At 40.0% G+C, this 23,281-nt stretch overlaps 4 protein-coding genes across 6 annotated transcripts in view; 2 read left to right on the top strand and 2 right to left on the bottom strand.

Moving 5' to 3' along the window:
* Nucleotides 1-6,031, bottom strand: part of chkb (choline kinase beta) — a 9,616-nt gene extending 3,585 nt beyond the window's left edge. Inside the window, exons 1-8 of the mRNA XM_023428313.2 lie at nt 5,460-6,031; nt 4,947-5,055; nt 4,618-4,731; nt 4,083-4,216; nt 3,893-3,997; nt 1,674-1,732; nt 527-614; nt 244-352 (exon numbers count right to left, since the gene is read on the bottom strand). Of these exons, the coding sequence (XP_023284081.1) occupies nt 244-352; nt 527-614; nt 1,674-1,732; nt 3,893-3,997; nt 4,083-4,216; nt 4,618-4,731; nt 4,947-5,055; nt 5,460-5,968 (1,227 nt within the window). The 5' untranslated portion in view covers nt 5,969-6,031. The remainder of the gene's footprint in view (nt 1-243; nt 353-526; nt 615-1,673; nt 1,733-3,892; nt 3,998-4,082; nt 4,217-4,617; nt 4,732-4,946; nt 5,056-5,459) is intronic.
* A 1,740-nt stretch (nt 6,032-7,771) lies between these two features.
* Nucleotides 7,772-10,168, bottom strand: LOC111671241 (zona pellucida sperm-binding protein 4-like). Its single transcript, XM_023428314.2, has 8 exons — nt 9,765-10,168; nt 9,454-9,638; nt 9,263-9,360; nt 8,883-9,040; nt 8,615-8,807; nt 8,328-8,523; nt 8,169-8,244; nt 7,772-7,945 (listed from the first exon to the last, which is right to left on the bottom strand). Exons 1-8 carry the CDS (start codon nt 10,111-10,113, stop codon nt 7,848-7,850), a joined length of 1,353 nt encoding a protein of 450 aa, XP_023284082.2. The 5' UTR covers nt 10,114-10,168; the 3' UTR covers nt 7,772-7,847.
* A 3,102-nt stretch (nt 10,169-13,270) lies between these two features.
* On the top strand, nt 13,271-15,573 carry LOC147817866 (zona pellucida sperm-binding protein 3-like). Its single transcript, XM_087179846.1, has 8 exons — nt 13,271-13,776; nt 13,878-13,996; nt 14,198-14,301; nt 14,406-14,583; nt 14,689-14,806; nt 14,910-14,992; nt 15,086-15,252; nt 15,457-15,573. The coding sequence occupies exons 1-8, from the start codon at nt 13,315-13,317 to the stop codon at nt 15,519-15,521; spliced, it is 1,296 nt and encodes a 431-aa protein (XP_087035972.1). The 5' UTR covers nt 13,271-13,314; the 3' UTR covers nt 15,522-15,573.
* A 1,614-nt stretch (nt 15,574-17,187) lies between these two features.
* mapk8ip2 (mitogen-activated protein kinase 8 interacting protein 2) overlaps nt 17,188-23,281 on the top strand; it is a 28,619-nt gene continuing 22,525 nt past the window's right edge. For all 3 annotated transcript variants that reach the window (XM_023428311.2, XM_023428310.2, XM_023428309.2), the window contains exon 1: nt 17,188-17,668. In XM_023428311.2, the coding sequence (XP_023284079.1) occupies nt 17,604-17,668 (65 nt within the window). In that variant the 5' untranslated portion in view covers nt 17,188-17,603. The remainder of the gene's footprint in view (nt 17,669-23,281) is intronic.

Below are 23,281 nucleotides of genomic sequence, written 5' to 3'. Positions count from 1 at the left end.
TGAAAAAAATCCTAGAGGAAACACTGCTTGCAGGCTTGCCTTTTATCAAAAGCTATTAGTAACACTTAATTTTAAGTCTTCCTATTTAGTAGTATAGAAAGATTTAATAGATGGTTTATAAGACACTGTCATGTACAGTAGTTGCTAACAGATATAAGGGTTTATAAGTGTTTAGCAACTATAAATCCTCCTGTGGACACCCAGACTTGGAGATTTACCGGGCTGCAAAATCTTTAAACTGACCTGCTGCTCTCTGGTGGGGTAGTTCTCCGGTGTGGCTTTGTAGAAAGGCCACTGGTTGTAGGTGTAATCATACATCCACTCACAGAAATGGTTCCCAAAGTCAAAACCCCTACACAAATAAAATATAGAATGTTTTTTTTTATTAATAAACCAAGGTGCAATCTCAAACTGGAGCCCAAAACCATTCATTTCTAATCATAATGCATCACTACTGCTGAAGTATGACTCATATGATTTGCTAAAAACGTAACCAATCCCTTTACACCAAATGTTCACACATTACCTGTAATTGTAACTGCTGTATTCAAAGTCTATCAGCATGAGTTTTTCTACTGGGGAGTGGTCCCTTTCTTCCAGCATAAGAATGTTACCTGCAGAGGAAAAACAAGAAGTGAGAAAACCACCATCACCCACACTGATGAGTCATGCTATTTAATTGTATCAGCTGCTGCCAGGTTCAACACAGAGGATGTTTTAGCTTAACAAAATGGAAAAGTGGTATTTCTGTTATACTGACAATTATCCAAACTCGTCAGACTGGTCACCACACATACTGGCTGGTCTGCCAAGTTCTTACCTAATCTAACACCACTGGGATGAACAGAAACAAAGCCTGCAAGCAAGGCTTGGCCATCCAGTACGAAACATTGCTAATGCACTTGTGGCTAGATGGAGCAAACCTCTGCAGATAGGTTCCAAAATCTTGGGGGAAAAGATCCCAGAAGTGGATGTTGTTAAAACTGAATAATAATTCACATGATTACCGTCTTGTGGTTGTTTCCCTCCACCAACCAGCTCAGTTGCAGTTAATTAGCGCGTGAATTGGGTTATGGCCAAAAATATGTTTTGTGTGGTCATAATGACCTTGAACTTTGACCACCAAAATCAAATTAGTTTATCCTTGAGTCCAAATGGACATTTATGCCAAATTTTTTAGGGGATTCTCTCACGTGTTTTGTGAGGTCACAGTGACCTTGACCACCAAAATTTAATCAGTTCATCTTTGAGTCAAAGTGAACGTTTGTGCCAAATTTGAGACGGACGAACAACGCAAAAACATCCATCTGTCCGATCATGGCTGTTGCTGGCACAGAGGCATAATAAGCAACTTTAAGTATAATGTTCAGGTGTCCGCATACTTTTGTGCCATGTAGTGTAAGTTCAGCTTTGGTGGTTTCCTGTTCTGTGAGACAATCCCATTCATTCGAAACCTAAATCTGTGACTGTCACTTCATCTTCAGTGGCTCATTTTCACCCATATGATGATGCCTATAAATATGATCTGTCCCTATTAATACACCACAGCCGTCCTTTGACTTATGCAATATACTAGTACTCTCCTATGAAATGTATCAGTACAACCAGACAGGACAGGTGACGGGATCAATCAGACAAAATTAGAGGTGTGACAGCATGTGAGAAGTTTTTACCTTCCTGGACGTCATTGTGGCAAAACACCACTGGCGATGGAGTCGCTGCTAGCAATGCACTGTTGTGGAGATAAGAGCCAGATGAACAGAGTGCATTATGAAAGAAAAAGACAGAAGAGAAAGACTGTCAGTGTTCCATATGCAAAAGTGTTACTCAAACATTATTATGAGAAATTAAGTCCAAAGAAAAGATATTCAATTGAGAATAAAGTAAGTTGGTGAAGGTGTCCTAGACCACAGAAACTACACTGAGGCTATAAAACACAGACATTTCATGTTATCGACAACACTCACTGTTTTAATGCTAGAAAACTCGGCTGCTTTGAATAATACTCCCTTCAGTTCCACCCTTGCTCTCTTACACAGCATACATGCAATACATACAAAACATGAGATAAACATTCATCTGTACCTCATGTAACTAATATGTAACTTAGTTTAACCCATTCATACCGGATGCTACGCAGCGCAACATTGCCCCTCCCGCCAGCTGCTGCGTAGTGCAGCATTGTTGATTCCTTGTCATTTTCATGATATATTTATACATATTTTACATATTTATATGCTGCATGCGTCATGAAAATGATGAGGAATCAACAATGCTGCGCTACGCAGCAGCCAGCAGGAGACTCAATGTTGCGCTGCGCAGCATCCGGTATAAATGGGTTAATTATCTGCTCTGGATATCAGGTATATACATAGGATTCATAGGTAATATATACTAAGCCATTCAAAGCAGCTATGTCTGTCCAATATGTTTCTTAGTGTGTATGAATAGGAAAGCTCGAGAACTGCTCATTCAACAAGTGGAAAGAGTGGTGTTCAACTCTCTTGAAATTTGGGAGAATATAACTGAGTACACTAGAGTGATAAAGCCTGAAAGGGGAAAGAAAAAAAGCAAACCCAAAATGTCACTCTGATGGTCTGACGTGCATAGAGTGAACCCATGAACAAAGTACCTTTAGGTCTTATATCTAAATAAAAGATGTGTTATCAACTCAGGTAAGTTGGAAGAAATCAGATGATGGCAGCAGATAGCATTGGATATCCGTGCAGTGGTATCTGCATCTTATGTTTGCTTCAGTGTGAGACTGGTACATGTCCACAACATAAAAAGTGTGTTCGCAGATAAACACAGACAACACTGGGCTGATTCTCTATTGGTTGCCGAGGTCAGATTGTCAGCACGACTCAGCAGTGAAGTCGTGGAGGCACTGGAACAAAGGTCAGCATTTGGACTGCAAACAGAAAGACAGCTTGTCCTGTCCCTGAGATTACATTTTTGTCTCTAACAAATCAAATACAACCCTTACAGCCTTATTTATGTAACATACAATCTTTTCACATTAATCTAAATTACCTCATTTTACTGTTACTGTTAGCACATACATTTTATTTGTAGTCTTGTCCAATCTGGTGGTGTGGACATTGTGTACTTGTCTAAATATCGGTACATTTTTGTCACCAGTTTGTCTACATTTTATTGTTGCAAACCCAGTTGTACCATTAATCTAACTTAACATGGAAGACTATTTAAAAATAGAAATCAAGCTGTCTACGTCCCTAGTTTAATGCTGTAAACTGACATATTGTTTGAATTCAGCAAAATTAATGTAAATGTAGACCACAGATCAACAGAACAAGCCTTTAAGTTTTATTGTGAACCCCTAACATGTTGGATAAATAAAAATGAATACGACAGTGCACACACTAGGTGATAGAATAGCCAATTTCTTTTAGAAACCACATGTTGACAGGGTTACTGTGGAGCCTCACTGGCAGACAAGAGGGTCTGAAAACCCTCATTTAACCATTTAATTGGCCTCTCATATGCTAATTGTTATTCAACCATTGAGGTTTTTGTTGGTGGACCTATAACATGAGAAGATGAACAGACTAAACTCTCACTCTGTCTAAATATTGATTACAGTAGGTAATATGAACTGGCTCTGACGAAACTACATCTAGTTGGCACTTGGCTTAAGCAATAGTGATTGCATCATCCTTCTGACTGGAAAACTTTGAGGCGAGAGGACTTTGCTTTGTCTCTAACTGACACTGAGTGGTACTGAAAGGAGTGTAGAGAACATACTAGAGGTTTCATCCTACTTCTTTCGTAAACCCTACCTATCACAACTTTACGGCTTTATATATACCAAACATAAAGGCAGTCCATGCAATACAGTATTTGGCCTTCTGAGGCCTGTGCCCCAACTCACCGGAGGCTCTCCAGCTCAGCAGGCAGGTCCAACTTCATCAGCTTCTTGTACTTCTTTAAATGTGCCTCCCGTACAAAATTAAGCTTCATCACTTGATCCATGTATCTAAAGGGAAAAAACAGAAAGTACACAGAATTATTAAAAAACAGACGGTTCTAGTAGTAGAAAGGGGAGACCATGGTGTCCATACCTGTCAATGGTCCCAAACAGCCACTTAGGCTCTTTGTTAAAGGGCATGAGCATGTTATGGAAACGTGCCAACTTGGTGGCAATCTCAGCTGAGATGGCAGGATGTGAAAGTTGATCTGTGCGCATGCGAGTATTCTGGGAAAACAGAGACACACAGCAATGACAGATTCTGCAAATGCCTCCTCATTATTAGGCACTTAGGTCAGGTAACTACAGAAAGAATCTTTAAAACTCCACAAATTTGATGGCATTACATAAGCAACTAAAGAGCACTCTTCAATATGACTGCATCTCTGAAAGGCATTTTTATTTGTAATAAAAGCACAAAAAATATTTTCCATAGAACCTACACATTATAATTTGACACTGATTATTGAATGCTTTACACAATAAATAATAATTATTCTTATCTAATGAAAGTCAAGGTCATGTGTCACTTTGTTTCCACTTTGGCTGAAGATGACAGCAGTGTGAAACAAGGGAGACAGTGTGTGTGTGTGTGTTTGTGTGTGTGTAGACTTAGGTATGCATCATACTGGAAGGTATTGTTCTAAGCGTCCCTCGGGGAAGATGCCGTAAAGTTTTGGGCCCAGAGTTCGTTCTGCCAGGATGGCAAACATCACGCTCTCTAACACCAGAGAGTCCACTCCCTGTGACAGAGACACACAGAAAGAGAATGCATCATGATATGTCAGTGCTTTTGGTTTCTGTCCCACAAGAACAATGACTGCTACAGTAGTTTGACAACAGTGATGACATATTTTTTCATCAGACTATAATATTCTTCCCATGATAATTAAATATGGGCAGCCACACATATTCACGGAACAATAGTTTCTTGAGGACCCCATCTCTGCAGACCAACCTGTAAGATGGCACCATAGACTCTGAGGAGCACCTGGCGAGGTTCATCTCCCTCAGACTGCACATGCTCGGGCAAACTACATAGATACAGCAGATTACTCAGTCCACCACTGCAAAACAAAAAACAGCAAGCGTTATCACACCAAAGGAAAGATAACATGACCTCACAGGATCCTGTCATAAAAATTTGTCACAAAACAGCTGGACAGTTTGCTTTGAATGCTTTTACACACACACACTTGTATGGTTAAATTGAGGGCTCCTTAAAGAAAGGCAGAGCAATGGCAATCCCATGGTGTTACAGGGATAGAACATGGATCTCACACAAAATATGACACAAATCGTAAGGTATGGGAACCGCTGTCATAGGAAGTGAATGATGGCCGTTATAGAGTCCTCAAAGCAATAGTGGTCCCCACAATGACTAACTTAATATCACTCTTTCATCATTACAAGGGTATTTTTGTGTTTTTTTTTATTTAATTTCTTTCTTTTTTTTACCGTCATTTTTTACCTGACGATGCTGATTTGAAAATCATCCTCTTGGATAGTCTTCCACGACCCTGACAAAAAGTCTCGGCACCAAGTAAACCCTCTGCCCCTGGTGTCCCGGTCGACTTCCTCGGTTCTTCCATCCCGGAAAGACTCTGCCTCCGAGTCGTCATCACAGTTGGCCCCACACAGTGGACTCGGGGTCCTCAGGTTTCTCTCGTTAACGACAAGCGTGCTTTCCACTCGTTTCTTCTCCGTCGGAGGATCCGTGTCTTCTGTTGTGACAGTAGGAATGTTGCTGGAAAGCACTGGCCCTGGCTTGCCTGCTCCGTCCAAGCCCTCCTTGTCGCACCCGCTGCTGCTGGTTACATTTCGACTCGACTGCATCGTTAGTTTCCGGGCGAAGAGTACAGGAAGACCGGTGTGAAATGTCGGTCTGTGACGGCTGAACGAACTCGCTGACAATCGCAGTTCACCGTTAAAGCCACTTAACCGGAAGAGCCGAACATAACTGGACGGTCTGAATGGCATGGGAGGCGATTAATAGAAACCATTAAAGTATTATATATTCAGAAAACACCTCCTCGCACGCGCAGCGCCCGATGATTTGGACTGAGTCGAACTGGCGTATTCAACGTCCAATCACGATGCGAGTATACGTTCACCTGCCAATCCCATTGGTCGTTTTAGGGGTGTAACTTTATACGTCAACTTCTCGTACGCTGAAGGTTTCTGGGAAATGAAGTGTTTGTTTTGGGCTATGACAGGCGTGAATTTGCACTCAGTTGGCTGTGTATTAGGCGTACCTGACCTAGCTAAAACTAATGCAGTCAAATACAACAGTCCTGCAATAAAATCATTCCTTCATGATGGTTTATGTTGAAATTGTTTTAAGAGAGATGTTGATTGAACTGTATGATCATTTTGCAAGATGCAGTTTGTGGTGCTGTTGGATTGTATTATGCACTAATATCATTGTGATGGATTTTAAGTAACTCTGAAGCAAGTTGATTTTTACACTGTATTGTATAGTAACCTGTAGTATGCTTTATGTTTGACATTCAAGTTCTAGCTCATTTATTCTTTATGGACATTCATAAGTTGGAAACAAATGCAAACTCAAGGTAAAACACACAGAATTCAGTTGGATATAAATTATAAAAACTATATTGAAATCGATCACAAATTGCTCAAATGTGGGTAACTTGGGCTAAGCCAGTTTATTTGTTTATTTAGTGGCTTAAATGTATTAACGTTCCCCTCCAGACATGTTTTAAAGTATGTGAAAATACTCTGCTATGATTAATATTTTGTTCAACATGGTTTTCCCATATAAAAAAGTGATCAAATGAAAAACTGGGGCTGTAAGCACATCTACACCAGGCCTTGTGCCCTGCCCACCACCGCTGCTTGTGGTAGGTTGACTGGTAAGAGAGTAGTTTGTATTGTCGTGGAAATTTTTCTGCTCTTGGTGAAGAATGAAATAGAGACTTCCGTCGGCCGACAAGGTTTTATTTTCTTTGCAAAGAAAAGGTCAATCAACGTGCGAGCGGTTCAAAATGAAGAAAGACCCCGAGCATGGGGAAACTTGAACATTTATACCTGAGGGAAAGGCCCACCCCTGTTGTGTGTTTCACATCCTTTGTCTGTTGTGGGGTCGGCGTCTTACCTTTTGTCTCTCGCAGGTATTGGCACCGACCCCCTTGAAGTGTGAAGTTAAGAGGTCTAGCCAACACAATTTGAAATACAAAAGGGTTTGAATATTGATGGGAAAGTGAGAGGTTGGGTGTCTCAGGTAGTTGAAATGCAGAGGAATTCAATTTACTAATACAATTAAAAGTCCGATATCTTGGTGAGAAGGTGGGAGGTTGGATATCTTACAAAGAAGTTGAAATTACAATTACAGTATCAAGATGGTTAGTGGAGCAACATCAGAGAGATTCAGTCACATGTTTGAGCCTCAGTCAGACCCAGACTCAGATGAGGAGTCTGTTGTGCACCAAAATTTGCGACTAGCAGACATATCAGAATGGTTAGTGTAGTTCGCAGCTTTTATTTGTTTTTGTTGTTTGTTAACTTGTGGTTAGAAGTGGCTGGGGTCTTCAAGGGATTTAATGGACAACTTTTGGGCAGCCACTAAATTGTCTCTTTATTTCCTCCTATTACTGTGAAAACAAATAACTGTATCTGATCTGATCTTCTGGAGATAAATACATTAATGTTGAGACATAGTCACGTAATTACTGCAGGATTAGTATTAGCTTTTAAGCAATGAGATCGCAATGCAAATAATGTAGGGTATCTTAATGACATTTTATGAAATCAGACAACACATTCAACAACTTGAGAAGATTTATTTGAAACCATGGGCAGCAGAGATTCCATGGCATGAAGTTTTGTCTGAATGTTGTCACTGAGTATGTAGGTCAGTGATGATAATCTCATCACTGCTAACCACAGTGGTCTCAGGTCTGTAGCCTCTCTGGACAGAAGCAGCAATGTCTCTCCCTGTGTACAAAACATGGCAATGTTCAGTTTCTGTCAGACTTGAGGTTATGTAAGACACAATATGATACCATATCAAATATACTCTTTTTTGGAAATATGTTCTGCTATGAGTTTTTCTGTTTTTTTGCAGGACAAAAATATATACATGTGAAACAGCCTTCATACAAATACCATCGGCTGCTGGTGGTGTATATATCATCAAAGTGAATATAGTGTTACTCACTCTTTCTGAAGCATCTAGGTTCACAGCTATTTCCAAGAGAGGGTTGGCACACAGCTGCATCACAGTGGATATATATCTGGAGGAAAAAATGTGTATTGTTTGCAAATATGTAGATAAGGTGATATTAAGAATGAGTTTAAAAGAAACTGGAACCTATACCTTTTCCCTGACAGGAACCATAATCTCTGGATCTGCAGCCCCTCCCTTGGCAGGATTGGCAGGATTGACAGCTGCAGTAGCTACAAAAGTGAACATCTTGAAAATAAAACGCCTGTGGTGGGTCGGGTACATGAGTCCTGATGAGGCATCCATTGGGACTAGGCTGGTCAGGTAACGGTCATCACGATAGGGGCAGCTATGACAGGAGGAGAGAGGGTGGAAGAGGGCCTGAGTATACCATCAAAATGTATAATCAATGCCTATGTCCATATCAGCCCAACACTTACCCCTCAATCAGCAAGTCCCATTGAGGAAGACTGTGAGGGTAGGGGTCACAAGTTGCCCAACATCTTCCAAGAGTCAAGACAAGGTTGGGATCAGTCCTCTCTAGCATTCGGACCTCAACGTACACAGGATCCCTGAGCACCTTTGTGACAGGGTAGTCAGTCTCCCTGAAAAAGGAGCTGTAGGCCACCATCTCTGATGAAATGGAAAGAGTGGTCGGTGACACAGTCAAATGAGGATAACTGCACAAAATATCTCCCCCAAACTAACCTTCCACACAGCCCTTGGCAGCACACTGTCCATTGGCCAGCCTGAGCTCCACACGCAGTGGTCCAGGAGCAGCAACTGGGGGCGGTGGGGGAACCAGGCCAACCTCAACGACCAGAGCCTCAACCGAGGTGCCAACATATTTACACTGGATAATTAGCCTAAGACAAGAAATAAGGTGTTTGTCAGAAAATCATTGCATGAGGATTGGTTTAAAACATTTCACAATGGACTAACCCTAAGCCATTGCAGAAAATTCAAGGTGAGTTCAGTGTATCTTCTTCATACCACTGAATTATTTGAGTAGCCTACTGTAAGCCTTAGCCTACATGTAGTAATCATTTATGTTGTGACCGCTCAGTGTTACAGAAAGAAAAACATACTCATAGCTGCTGTCCCTGGTAATTCCTCCGAAGGGTCCAATAGCGACTTCATATGCGGAGGACATCCTGTTCTCATAGATTATAACACCAGGCCCCTCCTATAGTAAGTTGGCAGTAGTTCAATCTTTATTACTACCTGACAAAAATAGATTAAAATCAAATTGAAGAGTCAAAACAGTCACAAATCTTACCATCATAACAGTGCCGCAGGCAGTGACAGGGAACTGGTAGATGGCAAAAGCTGAAGTGGTACCAACAGGATTGCAGCTTTGATCATTTTCCATGAAACTAATGGTTTCCAAGTCGATGTTGGGTAGGGTGGCGTCTCTAGCCACCACCACAATGAACTGGGCATCCTTGGTGCACTGAAGAGTCACTGAGAACAACAAGTTAGTAGGCAAAGTGCATTGCTGATGCTATGCTCTTTGGACAAATTTAAGTTCACTATAAGTGTCAGAATAGTGTGTCCTTAAAGTTCTGTGAGGATTAGAGAAATACTCACCAGATTTGCCATAATAGCACATGCGTCCATCAAAGCAGCAGTTTATAGCATCACACTCTGAAGCAGAGATGCTAGGAGCCCCACATTGTATCTTGTAGATCTCCTCCACTTCACAAGTGTGAAATACTGGTGTAGGCTGCTTTGGCACCTGTGGCAGCCCAGGTTGCTGAGGCATTGGATCCACAACCTTTTTGGACGGAGTATGTGGCCTCTGACGCTGCTGTGGTGGCCGGTATTTCGGAATATTGGGCAGTTGGGGCTGCTGAGGCTTCTTAGAGTATTGAGCTTCAGCCAGACAGCCAAGTAGGGCCACTGCCAGAAGACAACCACAAATCGACTTCATTGTCATGGCCTCACAGCACAGAGTGATTCGTGAAGAACACCAGATGCTGTGAAAAATGTGAAAATTTGCTGACTTTTATAAGATATGGGTGATGCTGACTTGTTGATCTCTCATATCCTATTGGCTGCCCACAACTGTCAATCAAATGTTCCAGTTACTGGTTGGTCTGTGGTGGAGCAATGAGGAGATTGAAGATAATGCCAAAAAAAGTAAACTCTGAACCAAAAATATAGCAGTTTCACTGAGGTATTCCATTAGTAGATACTACCTGTATACATGATAGAAAACATAATATTAGATACTCATGAATAATTATTAATTGGTATCTACACCACGCTTGCTACAGAGAGCCCACTGGTTGTTATTGAGCCATATGACCTACAATGTGCGGCTCACATTATTTGTGCAGCATAGCTGGACAAAACAAATACCTCCTCTTATCTTTAAGTGTAGTTGTCATGGTTTAATATCATGAAGAACATGATTAAACCTAACCTCCTCCTTGTAAAATAAAACAAATTCAATTGACAAACATCCAGAATCACTTGGAGTAATACTCAGATCTAGATATAAGCGTGAGTAAAGTGGTTAGAGCATGCACATCAAATAGTATATGACAGACCCTTTCAGTATTAAGTAGTCACACATACTGGGAGCTTATTTATGGCTAGTCTAAACAGTAGTTTAAAATATCTTCTGAAATATATCAGTTTATTTTTGATTTGCAAATGTCTTCATTGTGACAATAGATGTAACAGATTGAAATTATTGTTATAGTGACTATTTGACTAGTCATGATTTTAATGAAAGATAATTCATTAAATTAAAGTTAAACCTTGTCTTTTGTATGTTTGGAGTTTTTAAACTGAGATGTTAGTCAAGCTGGAGTCATGATTATAGGCAAAATTGAAAAGGAAACATTTCGGTTTTACTTTTCAGAGATCTACAAAAAGGATATTAGCACCTGGACTATAGTGGAAACATAGTGAATTGTAATGTTTAAAAGACTAGCTATCAGCAATCACTATGACAAGTGATAATTGTAATAGATATTTCATAATAGATATGTCCTAAAATTGTTTTATGTGTTAAAATTCCTTTTGAGATCATCAACATTCTACAACTTTGCTGGAAAAAAACACTGCACACAAAAAGGTCAATGTCTTGAAATTCAGGTTGGTCTGACATAGCTGACACAGCAGTGTTTCACGCCCTTTTAGAAATAAAGGTACACAAATTACATAGATGATTCATATTTTCAATTTTAAAAGAAATTTGGATGAGTAACAATATATATATTATTATTATTAATTCTAAATATCTTTTGTTTGTTTTTACTTATATACTGTATGTAGAATCATATTTTCGGGAATAATGTCATGATTTTAGATATCCATATATATACACTGTTGCCCATAAAGTTGGAATAATTTTGTTTTCAGACACAATCCTCCGTTTATTCCTATTTAAATGCATCAGTAACCACTTTTGACCAGGTGCAATGATTACATTATGTGTCCCAATTACCCAGGTGAAATGAAATAAATCACATTGTCAAAATCATTTCATGGAAAGAGGTAAAAAATATTTTATTCCAACTTTATGAGCAACAGTGTATATATATATATATATATATATATATATGTATGTTGTTAGGAATTTAAAAATATATTTAGTTTAATATTGGAACTATGCACTAAACTACAAATATATTTAACTTTTTGAATGGTCATTTATCTTAAATCGAGATATCTCTGATATTTAATTTGATAATAATGACAGCTTCATATGCTACGTTTTCATCAAGATTCTGTTATGTAGTCAGTTTGTAAAAACAAGTCATTGTCAGCTGATTGAATATGGGAGAAAGTCGCCTCTTTTGGTGCTTTAACCAGATTTTTTATTTTTCAAATAAGCCTCATATTGAACATTTTCTTCACCTGAAGTTTTCTGTCTAAAGCCTAAAGTTAACTGAATTGAGAGATGGAATAGTTTCTATTTGAAATTATTTTGTGAAAAAGAAGAAAAAGCAAAGAAAATAAATAGCAGATGGGCATTAAATATTGTCACTGCTCTGTATTGTGAATGTTGCTGGAAATATATGTATTTTAATGGTTTCCCCCTAGAATTATGTAACAGGGCAAACAATTAATAGTGGTCACTTGGGATTTTGAGGATTAGATTGCACTAATATGAATCAAAGTAAAGCTATCAGTAAAGTGAGTAAATAAAAACAAAATAAATACAATAGTTTGAAAAATGAAACTATGAGGGAATAACTGAAGATTGTTAACAGACTGGGACTCATTGCAGAGTAATGTGACAATGAATCCTTAAAACCTGAGTCAAGAAAAGAAAACATTCTTTTCCCCTATTTCAGCCAGAGTAGCAAGAAAATGTATATTAAAGGCCTTTATAGAGGTGGACATTTTGGTTTGACACACCGGTATCATCATCAGGTCAAAACTGGTCAGTGCTTTGAAACATTGAAAAGTATGCTCAATTAAAGTCTTTGGTTTTCTCCATGCTCTGCTCTTCAAAACAACTTCCTCCGGGTTCCCTGGACTTACTGTAACAGGAACTGACTGAACACTTGGCCTCTGTTTCATATATTTAATAGTTCATCTCAGCTGATTCTAGCTGGAGCCAAATTGATTTGCAGCCCTCTACACAATGTACTTTGGCAAAGAGTTTTACATGTCATGCTGAGGGCAGGTGGACCTAACCCTGGTCAACATAACTTTTTGTGACCACTATTTTCTGATTACATGGTTGCCAACTATTTATACATCTTTTCTCACTTGTTTAAAAAAAATTTAACAATAACTTTCAATTTACCAGTATGATGGTTTTATTTATTTAATTTGGTACATTACACTCATATTGATTAATGTTGGCACGTGTATTGTTTTGTGTTTAAAAGACAACTTTTATCCACTGCTTATATTCATTCAGCACAGTCAAATTGTATACCTTAAAATATTTAATAATCTTATCCCATCATGCTGTCCAAGGTTTTGAGGTTTTGAGGTTTTTGAGCTGCACTCATTTCATTGACTAAGGTTTAGGCTCCTTTGGTCTGATGGGGAGTGGCCAACTGAAGGGGCGGGAATATAATGGAACTAAACAGGCTCGCTGTATTATAAAAGTAGGTGCACATTTCTAATTTCCTTACAGCCCCGAGAGGACACTCGTTGTTGTGAAGCCATGGTGATGAAGTGTACTCCTGTGTGCCTTGTGGCACTGGCCTTGCTTGGCAGCTTATGTGATGCTCAGTGGGGAGGAGCTCTTCACAAGCCCTCAAACCCTAAATACCAGAAACCATCGGCACCGGTGAGACAGGAGCCCAAACAGGTGCCTCAAGATCCCCAACAGTCAAAGCAGACATTTGAGAAACCACTCACCTGGACGTACCCTGAAGATCCCAAGCCCGAGGTCCAACCAGATGTGCCTTTCGAGCTGAGACATCCCGTTCCTGCTGCAACTGTTGCTGTAATGTGCAGAGAGAAAGATGCTCATGTGGAAGTCAAGAAAGACCTGTTTGGGATTGGCCAGTTCATCAACCCTGCAGATCTTACCCTGGGAGCCTGTGGTGCTGTCGCAGAGGACACCGGTGCTCAAATATTGATTTTTGAAGCTGAGCTCCATGATTGTGGCAGCATATTGACAGTAAGCAAAATTAAAAATTCAGTCAGTATTAATTAAAAATATGGGAGAATATGTTCATGTATGCTAATATTTGTTTGTACTAATCTTCATTTCTTTGCTAGATGACAGAAGAATCCCTCATCTACACCTTCACTCTGAACTATGATCCCCAACCTGTGGGTGGTTCTAATGTGGTGAGGACTTCCAAAGCTGCTGTCATCGTTGAATGCCACTACCCAAGGTATGTAGATTATCAGTAAGAGGAGTTGCAATGAACAACAAAACAAACAAAATAGAGAAAAGAAATAAAGAAAAATAACATAATTATCATAAATTAATATGTAATCTGTACTCTTTGACCTAATCAAATCCAGTAACTATGGATTAAATGCTGGATTACTTAAGTTTTCTACATTTTAAGGAAACATGTTTAAACATTTAGGAAGCACAACGTGAGCAGCCTTCCTCTTGACCCACAATGGATCCCATTCTCTGCGGTTAAGGTGGCAGAGGAGTTCTTATACTTCACCCTGAAACTCATGACTGGTGACTTAAAATACATTTTATCTGCACATTTCTACTTTTATGGAACTATGATTCAAAATATGTATTCGTCAGCATTACTAAAATATAATTCTTTTGTTGCACAGATGACTGGCAATATGAGAGGCCAAGTTACCAGTATTTCCTGGGAGACTTGATTAATGTTGAGGCTACAGTCAAGCAGTACTTCCATATTCCCCTTCGTGTTTACGTGGACAACTGTGTAGCGACTCTTGCACCTGAGTTGAACTCCAACCCCAGATATGCCTTCATTGAGAACCATGGGTGAGGTTTAACATGTTAATTAAAGTTGTTCTGTAGAGTGAGAATCAATTATCTCAAACACCAAAACATTTTTGTCCATGCGCTAATGGGTTTTTTCGTATGCAGGTGTTTGGTTGATGCTAGGATCACAGGCTCTGCCTCAAAGTTCATGGCTCGCACTGCAGAGAACAAGCTTCAGTTCCATTTGGAGGCCTTTAGATTCCAGGGTGCTGACAGTGGACTGGTCAGTATCTCCAGGGCTGAGTTAATTATGTAATATTTTCTGTTATACGTAAAATACAGCAAAATTACATCTAACAATAACTCAAACTCTGTTATTCAAACAGCTCTACATTACTTGCCACTTGAAAGCAACTTCCACTGCCTATCCCATCGATACTGAACATAGAGCTTGTTCCTACATAAGTGGGTGAGTCTGCGAGTGTGGGTCTATATGTTAATGACAAAGTGTGATTGAAGAATTGATATGATATTCACCTCTTACATCTCCTTTTTTCCCTAGGTGGAAGGAGGCCGCCGGTGCTGATGCAGCTTGTGGCTCCTGTGAGTCTGGTGGATTTGGATCATCTGGCATTACATCTGGTGGAAGTGGTTCCTTTGGCAGTGGCGGTGGATCAACCTCTCTGTCTACTCCAGGAAGGAAGAGCCGCGATGTGTCCCAAACTGAAAGTACGTTATTTAAAAAGTTAATTGTCTATAAGTATTTAATATTGTATAAGGAAAATTGAACAGTCAACATTTAATAGCGTTTTATTGAGTTGATGTTGTGTTACTGCTACCATAATGATAAATTAACTTCTTATTATATGCTTGCCTGTGTTGTTAGACAGCTGCAGTGTTACTGGAACACATGTCTTCTGTTTTTTTTCTCAGTTTTCGAATGGGAAGGTGATGTCACCCTGGGTCCCATCCCTATTAACGAGAAAGTGATTGCTTAACTCACTTCCCTGCCATGGCATTAACCATCTAAATAAACATTCTCATTGGTTATATTTGTTATTCTCTTCCTTCTTGTTAATAGTTCAGTTTAAAAAGGAAAGAAACTCCATCTTACAATAAATGTAATTAAAATTTGCCTCATCAAAAGCATGATGAAAGTGTGAGAAAACAAAATCCCTAAGATGAAAGTATAACATGTTATTGCCCTTTGTGTAATGATAAATGTTACATATGGACCACATCTGCCCAGTTCGTAAACTGTAAATCCTTCCATTTAATGGAAATAAAAATTAAATTGTGTTAAAAGCTTGTTTCATCCACTAAGAAGAACCATTTTTCTTATTTTTCTCTTGAGCTGTGCACTGAATGTGAAGAAAATAACATGGGATAAAATGGACTGTGATTTCATCATAAGATGAATACATACATTTATATTGTATAACATAGCCTACTCCATCAGTCTCATCCTACTTATAATGCTAGTCTATACATTTTCAATTCATGCAGTCTAGGATAAAATTAAAATGTCAAGTTAGTTCAAATGGGCTTTACTCTACACTTCTGCACTGTTACTTGAATAACTTGGTGAATTCGTTATTTACTGAATGAACAAGGTCTAACATATAAACATAATCTATATCAAACATAGGCTAAATCTTCTTATTTGGTCTTCACCCAGTGAGTATAAGTTAGCATTTACCGCCCCCCTGTGGCACAAATGCTCAACTATAGCTTAGCAAAGTGCACAGTTTCAGCACCACAAGCAGTGAACAGCTCCACACTGCGCCTGCCCAGTACAGCGTGATGCCTCCTGAAGTCTGAAGTGTGATTCACTAAGTGATTATTCATTTACCATCTGTGAGGTAAATAGAAAGGGAAGCAACGCCAATCTCGATACAAAATACGGCCACATTTTCATGTACCTTTGTATGAAAGACATGGTGTCTCCTGGAGGAAAAAGGTTAGAAACTATATGCTGTGTATAACTTCTTGTGATACTTCTATTTACAGTATATAGACTGCACACTAGTCACCACTGGTTTAAATAAACACCGCCTGTGCACAATGGAACTAAAACATTTGCTATTTTTTTGCTCCTATTTCTTTGCTATTGTATTTTCCATTTTGTCTACCTTTGCGCTCAGTGTTGGCCTATTGATGTGCTCGTTTGCTGTGCTTTTCTACTGTCAGCGCTGCTCTTTTTTTTGTCTCTTTGCCTCAATATGTCTTTTTTTTCGGGGCTGCTTTGTTATCTTTAGCCTATAGGCTCAAGACCCCTCAAACTAATGGGGTCCAAGTCAACAAAATCCAAACAATATCCACATACATTATCCATCAAAGTAACGTAAACATGGACTTGAATAACATTGAAACGCATGTCTTTTCAGGGGAACCCCTGGATTCCCCCTGTGGGAGGATCTGGTGCTTCCTGGACCTGACTTTGGAGATCACGGTTGTTCTGGCTGTAAATGTCACTGTAAACATTCAGCGGACATTGTTTTTCTACGCCACTGTTTTGCTGCTTATCGAACCTGCAGGCTTTAGCTCTGCTTGCATCCACTCAGGGCAGCCTGCTCATACGGTAACGGCACTGACGTTATATCGTCTCTGCTTAACACCCCCCTCCTCCTCTTCCTCCTCCTCCCCCTCTGTCTCTGCCTGTCTCCGCACTGCTGGCCTCTCATCCGTTGTGTGTCACAGGCAGCATCACGGCAGCAGACATTTGGCGAACACAAACACGGACTGCGGTCGCATACTGCGCGCTTCAGTTCGGCGTGGACGTATCGAGGGAGAACGCAGGATTGTATTTTAATTTCCGCGGCGTTGCGAGCTGTCTCTGAAGAACCTCTCTGCCTTGACACCCCCCACTCCTACCCTGCGTGTGTGGATGGTTGACTGCAGATTTGATGGTGCTGAGCAGGCTCGTCTGATTGAAGGCTTGCGGCCAGGGGGGCATCTGTGGGGCCGCAGAGAAAGACACCTCTGTCCACGGCTTCGTCCGTCTTCTGCCCTGCCACTGTGAATGGACTGCGCTCCCTCAGTGATTTTCTGCAGTCGCTCTGAGTCATTTGTGGAAGAAGATGGCGGACAGGGCTGAGATGTTTTCCCTATCCACTTTCCATTCCCTCTCTCCTCCTGGCTGCAGGTAAGGGCTTACATGGAGAGCGACAGTCGAGGGGGTGATGGGGGCCCGATGTGCACGGTTGATGGGTGGAGAGAAGGACACCAAAGACGAGAAACGCACCTACCTATCAGTTTTGTTTTGATGACTGCAGTAAAGCGCACATCCTGAGCCTGGTAGTAATAGATATTTTGAATAACCTGCCAGGCCTGCTACTGCCTCCCTGCGCGCCTATTGCCCAGGAGCTGCAGCTTAACTGTGCTGCTTGTTTGTGTTTTGCAGCTGATGCGCTTGATGGAAACAACTGCTTTCGTAAGACAACTGTCATATTCTCGTCTGCAGAGTGTGAAGGAAGGTAAATGGTAAAATAGATGACAAATGATTGATCTTTAGCTGTCGCGTCAGTCACCCGCTTTGCGCATTCTCTGTGTGAGGCCCACGCCCTGTTGAGTCCTACCCAGGCAAGGGCATGTTGCTGAACAATGATTTACGGAAGTCCTACTGATATTGAAGCTGGTTCAAACGCATCTAATGTGACCTCTGCGACACACAATATGACAAATCTGCTGGCTTTTTCTTCTTGCTCAAGCACAATTGTGAGTGGGATTATTGTACTGGCAGTTACCAAAGATCAATAACTTGTGTAGAATCAGTGCTAGAGCTACAGTATTCCCTCTCAGGTTGTCGCTGTTATGGGTTAGAAGAGAGGACATGGGGTTATTTTAGTTAAATGTTTCTTGGATGAGAATTAGGCCTGGCAAGGTGTGGAAAATTGCAACACTGGTGTGGTTTGGCTGAAATTGTGTTGGAGGATGCTGCAATATTCAGATCTGCTTTTTCCTGGAGGCATAGTCTAGGAATATGTCATAGAGATATGACAGATTCATATTCATTCATATTCATTGTATTTCTACTTTGATATGATTTCCATATGCAATATTCTCATGTCTACCATTGCTGTTGCCAGGCCTTCCTCTCTATTACCACATAAGAACAAATCCTATATAGGCTACTTGACAACAAAAGCAATTCTTTGTAACCATCTTGCTATTGTATATTATTTTACAACTAGGAACTTTAACTCACCCACACAGAGTAGTAGGAAGAACAAACGAGAGCAAATGGATAGTGGAGGGTCTCAGCACTAATGCATACAATGCAACAGCATTTCATTGTTCCTATGTCTGCCTCCACATGTCCCATGTCCTACAGAGTCCAATCACATTAGCAAGCCATCTCCCAGTGGATTTTATATCCACAACATGCACTCATGCAGGATTTAGTTACATACTGCAGCTTCATCTTATGAGCGGATCATATCAGATCAATAGACCTGATTTTTTGCATGACTACCAGTGACCTTAGTTCAGCGCACAGAGCCAAGCTTTGGCCATTACATCAACATTTTGAATTTACAGTGCTGGCAAACAGCCTGAGTAAGCTAATCTTAAATGTATCAGAGGAATAATGGGTATCGGTCTTTCTTTATGCACACTTTTGACCTGCTTATATATTCTGTCACTTAGGCTACTCCAAATGTACTTAAAATCTTTCCAGTGAACTATGGATCTGTGGTGAATAAAGCCAGTGTTACAGACCACTGGAGATATCTGAATAATCAATCAAGAGTGCACCACTCTATTATGTGAATGGGGTGGAGACTGATCAGTTTCACCCAAATGGTTTCAGTTCATTTTGTGTGTTTTCAAGAGTACACAAGCAGTTTGTGTTTATTTTTAGGACAGATGTGCATCATCAGTTTTAGACAGTGAAACACCATTAAATCAAATTGATGAAATATTAGTTTGTGGTGCATATGGAAATAAAAAGTGTATTTGTAGGTTTTATTTTTCTGCAACATTGCATACATTTGTTCATTGACATCCATGTTTTTCTGCGGTTTGTGTGAGTGTGTTTGTGTGTCTCTTTCTCCATGTCTCTCCTGTGTGTGATTCATGGATGGAACCACCAGCATTGTGATGGTGCGGTACAGTAATCTGCCTTACATAACCTTAACACTGTTTCCAATGGGCAACATAATCCGTAAGAGAGCCTATCTTTCTCCCCTGAGCACCAGAAATTTATGACGGACTATAATTTCTCCTGCACAGAGGGAGCTCTCTCTCTCTCTCCACTGAAGATAGAAGCTTGAAGAGATAGGCCTATATACTGTATGACTGTACAGAAAAAACACAGTTCACTAAACATTCAACATGTATATATATATATGACATTTCACTTCTGTATAAGAAAATATGTGAATATATTTCTTCCAGCATAAATTAAGTGACATGGCTCCATATAAACAGGATTAACATAATAGAAATTTATGTGCTGTTTTACTTCATTTTCCCATCAAGTCTTCAACTTACAGAATTATTTATGTAGAAATGGAAGGAACTCCATGCAGGTATTGTAGGGTTTTTCAGCCAACATGACCCCTGCTGTGGTTTACTGAAACCTAAAACAGAAATGCTGACATTGAAACGTGGGACTCATAAAGTATAGACAACCCTTACTTTAGAATTCATTGATTGCATTATGTGAAAGCATTTGTTTGTGCTGTCTTTGCTAGATTTGCTGACGCAGCAGTCTTAAAGCAGGCTGGTGGGAGTTTTTTTTTTTTTTTTTTTTTTTTTTTTCTTTTGGTGTTCGGCTTTGAATTTGCTGTGTTTACTGGGTTCCAGTTTGAAGAGGCTCTGCTTTCAACAAATCAAATACTGACAGTCTATCTCTTGTATTTTGAATGTAGAATACACTTACAATGATTTAGCTAAGTCACATGTAATCTACGGTATCTGACAAAACCTTTGAATGTCAGTCCTAAATGGACTCTAATAGAGTTAAAATTATTAGTCAGTAGGTAACCACCACAAACTAAATCAAATTATTTAGATGATTAATTGATTATTGAAGTAATTTTAAGCAAAAATAGCAACAAAAAAAGGTGCTGTTTCCACTTTCTCAAATGTGAGTATTTTATGTAATTTAATATGACTTCTACAAAATTGCCAGGAAGCATCCTTTGACTCTCCCCCACCCACCCATCCCTCTCCCAGTGAATCTCGTACGTTTAGCAGTCGATGTTCCACTTTTGCTTTCCGACTCTTTGAAGGCTGTTAGAGAAGGCAGAGGGAGGGCGGTGGGTGGTGATGGGTATGGTTATCATGGGGTAAGAGGCTTAAATCAAATACAGATTCATTTTAGCTTAAGCGTTCCATCGCTGCCTCCCCCCTGCTATCATCCCATCTCTCTCGTGGTGTTCCTGTATTTCCTTTCGCTCATTCTGTGCATAACCACCACTTGCCATGTTTTTGCCTGTCACTCTCCTCAGTGGATGCTTCTATAGATTTGTTTTTCCATTTAACAATAATTAAATGAGTCATATTTATGCAGTCTATGCTGATTTGTTTTCTATCAGTATGATGCAACTGAATGTTTCCCATCTATCAGCAGCATCCACTTTACATCTGATGACCTCATAAATTCAAATCCTGCCAAATCTTAAAATCATCCTCTCTGAGCAAACTGACGCATCAGCTCCGCCTTCAGTTAAAAAATGGCGTGATCTTCAGGTTTGGATCTGACGAAGACAACAGAGAGACCTTCATTAGGTTAAATGCATGACTCATATGTGTGTGTGTGTGCCTGAGTGTGTTTGTGTGTGGGTGTGCGTACATTACTGGAGACTGACGGTGGGTGAAAAGCCTGGAAAATCGATCTTGTTAATGAGTCAGTGGCAACCACATCAAATGTCCTTGTCTTTTAAAGATGATGATGTCACTGTGGAGCAGGTGCTCATGGTTAAAAGGCAACTCAATCACAGCAGAGACCCCATCGCTGGCCCCCCTTTGTATCTATATCTATGTTGATATTGTTATTAGACTGGCTTGGGGATGTAACCAACAATTTTCCATTTTCATTATCGATTAGTCTATAGATTATTTTCTCAGTTGGTTTTTAAAACATCAGGAAATAATGAAAAATGTCCATCATTATTGTCCAAAGCCCAAGTTGCTGTCTTCAGATGTCTTGTTTTGTTCCAAGAGTCCAAAGAGAATGAGTTTATTGTAATGTCAGAGACGGATAAACAGAAACTGGAACCATCCGATGCTGGGCTTTATTGATCGAAATATCACTAATACTAATACGTTTAATCATTGCAGCTCTAAAATGAATGATGCTCTTCCATATATTAAAAGGCAGCTTAACTCAGTCAGACAGTTGTGTGAACTTGTGACAGAAAATAATTGTGATAACAAATGTGGGATGGAGAGATCATTTGAATCTGGAAGGGGCAGGGAGAAAATGAAAGAAAGGAGCGAGACCTGAAGACACATAGAGATGGGAGCAAAGCCCTCATATGGGTGTGCCATTGCAGCAACATGACCAGCATCAGTAAATGGTAATTTTGTGCTGACTTGTTTTCTCGTGGTAGGATTCTCATTTTGCTCAGCATGTCACAATTCACAGTAGATGGAGACTAATGTGATGCAGGACTTTTTTTTTCCTGCACGATCTCAGCAAGTATTTTAATGATGTTTCTCTCTCTGGCTCTAAAGCCTCAGCTTCAACATCCTAATTGTTAGGAACAGTCAGAAGCAGAGGTGGACTGGGTGCAAGAGACTTCACAGTGCAATGTCAGATAAGCAGCAAACAGCACACAATATGGTGTGACAGGCACTGAACGCTCACTTGGATGCTGTCTAAACACCAAGCAGGAACATGGACATGTAATGTCAACACTGCAGTAGTGGCTGTATCTCACTATCTGATATAGTTTCAATTCTGAAATCAAAATAATACAGAATATGTCTTAAAACGACGCAGAGCATCTACTGTAAGAGAAAGGGAGAAAAGATGAGAATAAGGAACTGAATGGTTTGTTGTTGATGAAGGAGTGTAAGTGGATGCATGCAAAGGGCTGCACCTCATATGCATCTACTTGTATGTCTGTGTGTCTGTGCGCAGCTGAGGTCACTCAATGTTTTCACACTTCAAGGAGAGGACAGAGCATCTGTCTGGGTTGGGCATCATTCTGCGTCTGCAGCTTTTCACTGACACACATTTCTTAGGTTTTTTGCGGTTGAGGGGAAATGGGGCCACACTCTGTGGTGACATGCATTGCAGAGCTACAGGATGACTCCAACACTAAGCAGAGGAGGACACAAACAAAATGGAGTCTGGAAACACAGCCGATTAGGTATCAATGCACGAAAACAGAAAGAGGAGATGAAAACAGATGGCAAATAATATTAAAGAGCCTATTCATTCAAATTACAAGTGTATGTATGTCTAGTGGTATGAAGCCATGCCAGTATTTTTGGTTTTATCCATCCAGGTTTTGACATAATATCCGTCCCCACTCCAATACAGTGGATGAAATGGAATTTTGTTTATGTTGCAGACAGCACTGAAAATTATATTTGTAATAATTCAACAGTAAGAAACAGTGTCACTGTTACTGTGGATACTGTGAACAGTTTTCATTAACACTATTGTACTTTCATGGACATTGTGGTGAACTAACTCTCCGCTCAACTTAATCTGCTACTGTATGTATACGTAAATGATTACCACATCCATTTTGGGACATTAGTATAATTAGTTTAAAACAAGACCATCACAAACACCATT

The sequence above is a fragment of the Seriola lalandi genome, unplaced genomic scaffold (genome assembly GCF_002814215.2).
Source record: "Seriola lalandi dorsalis isolate HSWRI2012SDOR001 ecotype SW California unplaced genomic scaffold, Sedor1 jcf7180002054873, whole genome shotgun sequence".
NCBI lineage: Eukaryota > Metazoa > Chordata > Actinopteri > Carangiformes > Carangidae > Seriola > Seriola lalandi.
The sequence above is the reverse complement of the archived record's forward strand: the minus strand, read 5'-3'. Positions and strand labels throughout refer to the sequence as shown.

What these genes read in the sequence shown, in the direction of transcription:
- LOC111671241 (XM_023428314.2), bottom strand. Translation starts at nt 10,113, where the DNA reads ATGACAATGAAGTCGATTTGTGGTTGTCTTCTGGCAGTGGCCCTACTT. An exon ending in TGCCAAGGGCTGTGTGGAAG is followed by an intron (nt 8,808 to 8,882) that starts GTTAGTTTGGGG and finishes CCATTTCATCAG; the next exon opens with AGATGGTGGCCTACAGCTCC. An exon ending in TGGGACTTGCTGATTGAGGG is followed by an intron (nt 8,524 to 8,614) that starts GTAAGTGTTGGG and finishes CTCCTGTCATAG; the next exon opens with CTGCCCCTATCGTGATGACC.
- LOC147817866 (XM_087179846.1), top strand. Translation starts at nt 13,315, where the DNA reads ATGGTGATGAAGTGTACTCCTGTGTGCCTTGTGGCACTGGCCTTGCTT. An exon ending in AGGGTGCTGACAGTGGACTG is followed by an intron (nt 14,807 to 14,909) that starts GTCAGTATCTCC and finishes TTATTCAAACAG; the next exon opens with CTCTACATTACTTGCCACTT. An exon ending in GCTTGTTCCTACATAAGTGG is followed by an intron (nt 14,993 to 15,085) that starts GTGAGTCTGCGA and finishes TTTTTTCCCTAG; the next exon opens with GTGGAAGGAGGCCGCCGGTG.